Here is a 3,408-nt window from a genome sequence, read left to right as displayed (position 1 = left end):
TATCCACACATGCAGTCATTATAACAATGGGGAGAGACCAGACAGATATTTGCCCAGGGACCTTCCAGGCAGGCTCTGCATCATGCTGTGTATATTTACAAGCTGGCCTGCCCTCTAATTGCACTTTTATCAGCTAGCCTCAAGTTTCACATTGCCTTACAACAGCAAACCTGAATACACCAGACCTGCCCTAAATCACTGAATGAAAGGCTGCCTGGGGGGAGATTGCCCCCCTTCCCCCCTGACCAGTCTGTGCCTGACTCACACACTGAACAAAGCGGCTCTTCTACAGCTTGGCTCGCTCGGTGTTCAGCTCTCTTCACCCGGACATTTCACAAATCCGGGAGGACGGCCCGGACAGGTCGTAAAAAGTGGACCTGTCCGGGCAAAAGAGGACGCCTGGTCAGCCTATAGGATGCCATCTGTGCAATAACATGATTGGATGTCGCCTGTGCAATAACCTGATAGGATGCCAACTGTGCAACAACGTGATAGGAGCCTGTGCAAAAAACATTATCGTATGCCACCTGTGCAATAACATGATAGGATGCCACTTGTGCAATGTGATAGGACGCCACCTGTACAATAACGTAATAGTATGCCAGCTGTGCAATAATGTTATAGTATGCCACCTGTGCAATAACCTGATAGGATGCCACCTGTGCAATAACGTAATAGTATGCTACCTGTGCAATAACATGATAGGATGCCACTTGTGCAATAATGTGATAGGACGCCACCTGTACAATAACGTAATAGTATGCTACCTGTGCAATAACATGATAGGACACCACCTGTGCAATAACGTAATAGTATGCCAGCTGTGCAATAATGTTATAGTATGCCACCTGTGCAATAACCTGATAGGATGCCACCTGTGCAATAACGTGATAGGAGCCTGTGCAAAAAACATTATCGTATGCCACCTGTGCAATAACGTGATAGGATGCCACCTGTCTAATAACGTGCTAATATTGGTCGCATATTGTTCATGTGTGTGGGAGTGGGAGGGGTGTGCTGTGCCCTAGTCACCAACGCTAGAAACTGCCTCTGGTCTCTACATACACACATTTCATTTTAATGTTTCACATCTATATTATGTGTATGTAGCGTTGTAGGGTAGAGGAGGCTGCAGTTTACTTTCAGGTGTTTTTTCTGACTTCAAATAAAAAAAGTCAGGCGTTCAACTTTTCATACAATTTTCTGCCCTTTCTGTTCTCACTTTCAAGTTGACATAAAACTGACCTCAGTCCGCCCTTTTTAAGCCCCGCCCACTGCATATACTCCAGAGAACATTCTTAAAAGTGTCAGTCCCTTACTGATATCTCTGCCCCAGTGTGACAGCACAGCTATTGGCACATTTTATGTGATTAGTCCTTTACTCATGTTTATGTAAGAAACCTTTACAAAGATAAACCACCTCTGATCATTTCTGCACATTGCAGATGCTGCAATCAGGGCACCAAAGAGTTAATACACACACACACACCCATCTTCTTGCTTGTCACGAAACTAAGAAGGAAACTGTTTTTACTTTCACTTTATGATCCCGCTATGGCGTCGTCAGAACTGCGAAGGGAGCTGGACTGTTCCATCTGTCTACATATGTATAAGGATCCTGTAACTCTGAGCTGTGGACACAACTTCTGCCGGGACTGTATTGAAAAAACATTGGATTCGCAGGAAAGGTCTGACCATTATAAGTGCCCTCAGTGTCGCAGGAAGTTCATGCACAGGCCTGTGCTTCAGAAGAACACTACACTCGGTAACATAGCAGAAATAACAGAAAACTTATCAAAAGCTCATCAGAAAGAAGAGGTCTTTTGCACGTATTGTATTGACTCTCCCGTAATCGCTGTTAAGTCCTGTCTGATGTGTGAGGCTTCTCTGTGTGAGAAACATCTGAGAGTTCACAGGAAGTCCCCAGAGCACGTTCTGTCAGAACCCACCACCGATTTTGGCAAGATGAAATGTTCTACGCATAACCAGATTTTCATATACCGCTGCTCCGATGACGCTGCCTATGTGTGCGCCGGGTGTAATATCTCCGGAGAACACGCCGGACACCAGATGGAGCTGCTCACCGAATCCTCGGAAAAGAAGAAGAAAAAACTCCTGATGTATTCTGAGGAACTAAAAGCAGAAAAAACTAAAATTGAAAAATCAATCCAAGATCTAAAACAGCCCATGAAAGAACTAGAAAGCAGGTTTGCTGCAGCCAATGAAATGGTGCTTTCTGTCTTCTCTGACATTAAGAAGCTGCTGAAGGAGCTGAAAGAGACAGTCCTGCAGGAACTAAATACACAGAAAAAAGGCACACTGGGTGTGTTCACTGCACAGATTGATGAACTGGACACCAAGAATCAGGAACTGTGCCAGAAGATGGACCACATTAAGAGGATCTGTGACATGAATGACCCCATCACTGTCTTGGAGGAACCAGAGGTGGACAGTGAAGACATCGGTAGAACAACCAGCATGGAACAACCTGAGCTAAAGAAGCAAGACCACACAATGCAAGAACACCTGGATGAGTCTTTTTTCTTCATGAGGTTACAAAAAGGTTTATCTGACATTCTCAACAGAGCAAGACGTAAGCTGCAGTCGGAAGGGCACACAAATATAACGCTTGACCTCAAAACAGCCGCCAACAACGTTTCTATCTCTGACGATGGTAAAACGGCCTCCTGGTTAGTAAATCAAGGTCGCCCCAAAGTGCCGGAACGATTCCAGTATCACCAGGTTTTGAGTCAAGAAAGCTTCTCGGATGGGCGACATTTTTGGGAAGTGAAAAGCAGCGAATCAGGGAACTGGATGGTAGGGATGACGTACCCCAGCATAGAAAGGGACGGAAGCCAGGCCATTATTGGGAAGAACGATAAATCCTGGAGCTTGTGCAGGTGGAACAGTCAGTATTTTGCTTTGCACGACAAGAAGCAGACCCAGCTAAATATTAAATTCGGTTGTCGGAAATTCAGGGTACATTTAGATTACAAAGCCGGACTTATTTCATTTTATGAGCTAAACAACCTGAGCAAGGCGGTACACACCTTCAGCGCCACCTTCACTGAGCCCCTCCATGCTGCAATAAGTGTCTGGGACAGCGCCTGGGTGACCATCATGGGTGAGGAATCACTGTAGCGGCTAGCCTCTCTGACCACATCTCAGTCATGGCCTATATAAGCAGATTGTAAGTGAAATGATAAGGTATTTGTCCACAAAACCGTGTTTGTTGGGTGAGGAGCAGGTCTATGTAGTCATTTCATGTACCTTGTTTTGACACATGTAGATATAGGTATAAAGCTTAAAGTGAACCTAAAGTCACTTAAAAAAACGAGATTAACTCACCTGGGGCTTCCCTCAGCCCCCTGCAGACGATCGGTGCCCTCGCAGCTCCGCTCCGATGTC

General features: G+C 45.5%; 1 protein-coding gene across 1 annotated transcript; it reads left to right on the top strand.

The window, feature by feature from the left end:
- The first annotated feature begins 1,554 nt into the window (after positions 1-1,554).
- LOC137541052 (E3 ubiquitin-protein ligase TRIM39-like) lies at positions 1,555-3,141 on the top strand. Its single transcript, XM_068262197.1, has one exon. It carries the CDS (start codon positions 1,555-1,557, stop codon positions 3,139-3,141), a length of 1,587 nt encoding a protein of 528 aa, XP_068118298.1.
- The last annotated feature ends 267 nt before the right edge of the window (positions 3,142-3,408 follow it).

Source organism: Hyperolius riggenbachi, chromosome 12 (genome assembly GCF_040937935.1).
Source record: "Hyperolius riggenbachi isolate aHypRig1 chromosome 12, aHypRig1.pri, whole genome shotgun sequence".
Lineage (NCBI taxonomy): Eukaryota > Metazoa > Chordata > Amphibia > Anura > Hyperoliidae > Hyperolius > Hyperolius riggenbachi.
This window is presented reverse-complemented; position numbering and strand designations above follow the sequence as displayed.

Bases quoted from the DNA above. Each gene is read 5' to 3' on its own strand.
- LOC137541052 (XM_068262197.1), top strand. From the start codon at position 1,555: ATGGCGTCGTCAGAACTGCGAAGGGAGCTGGACTGTTCCATCTGTCTA.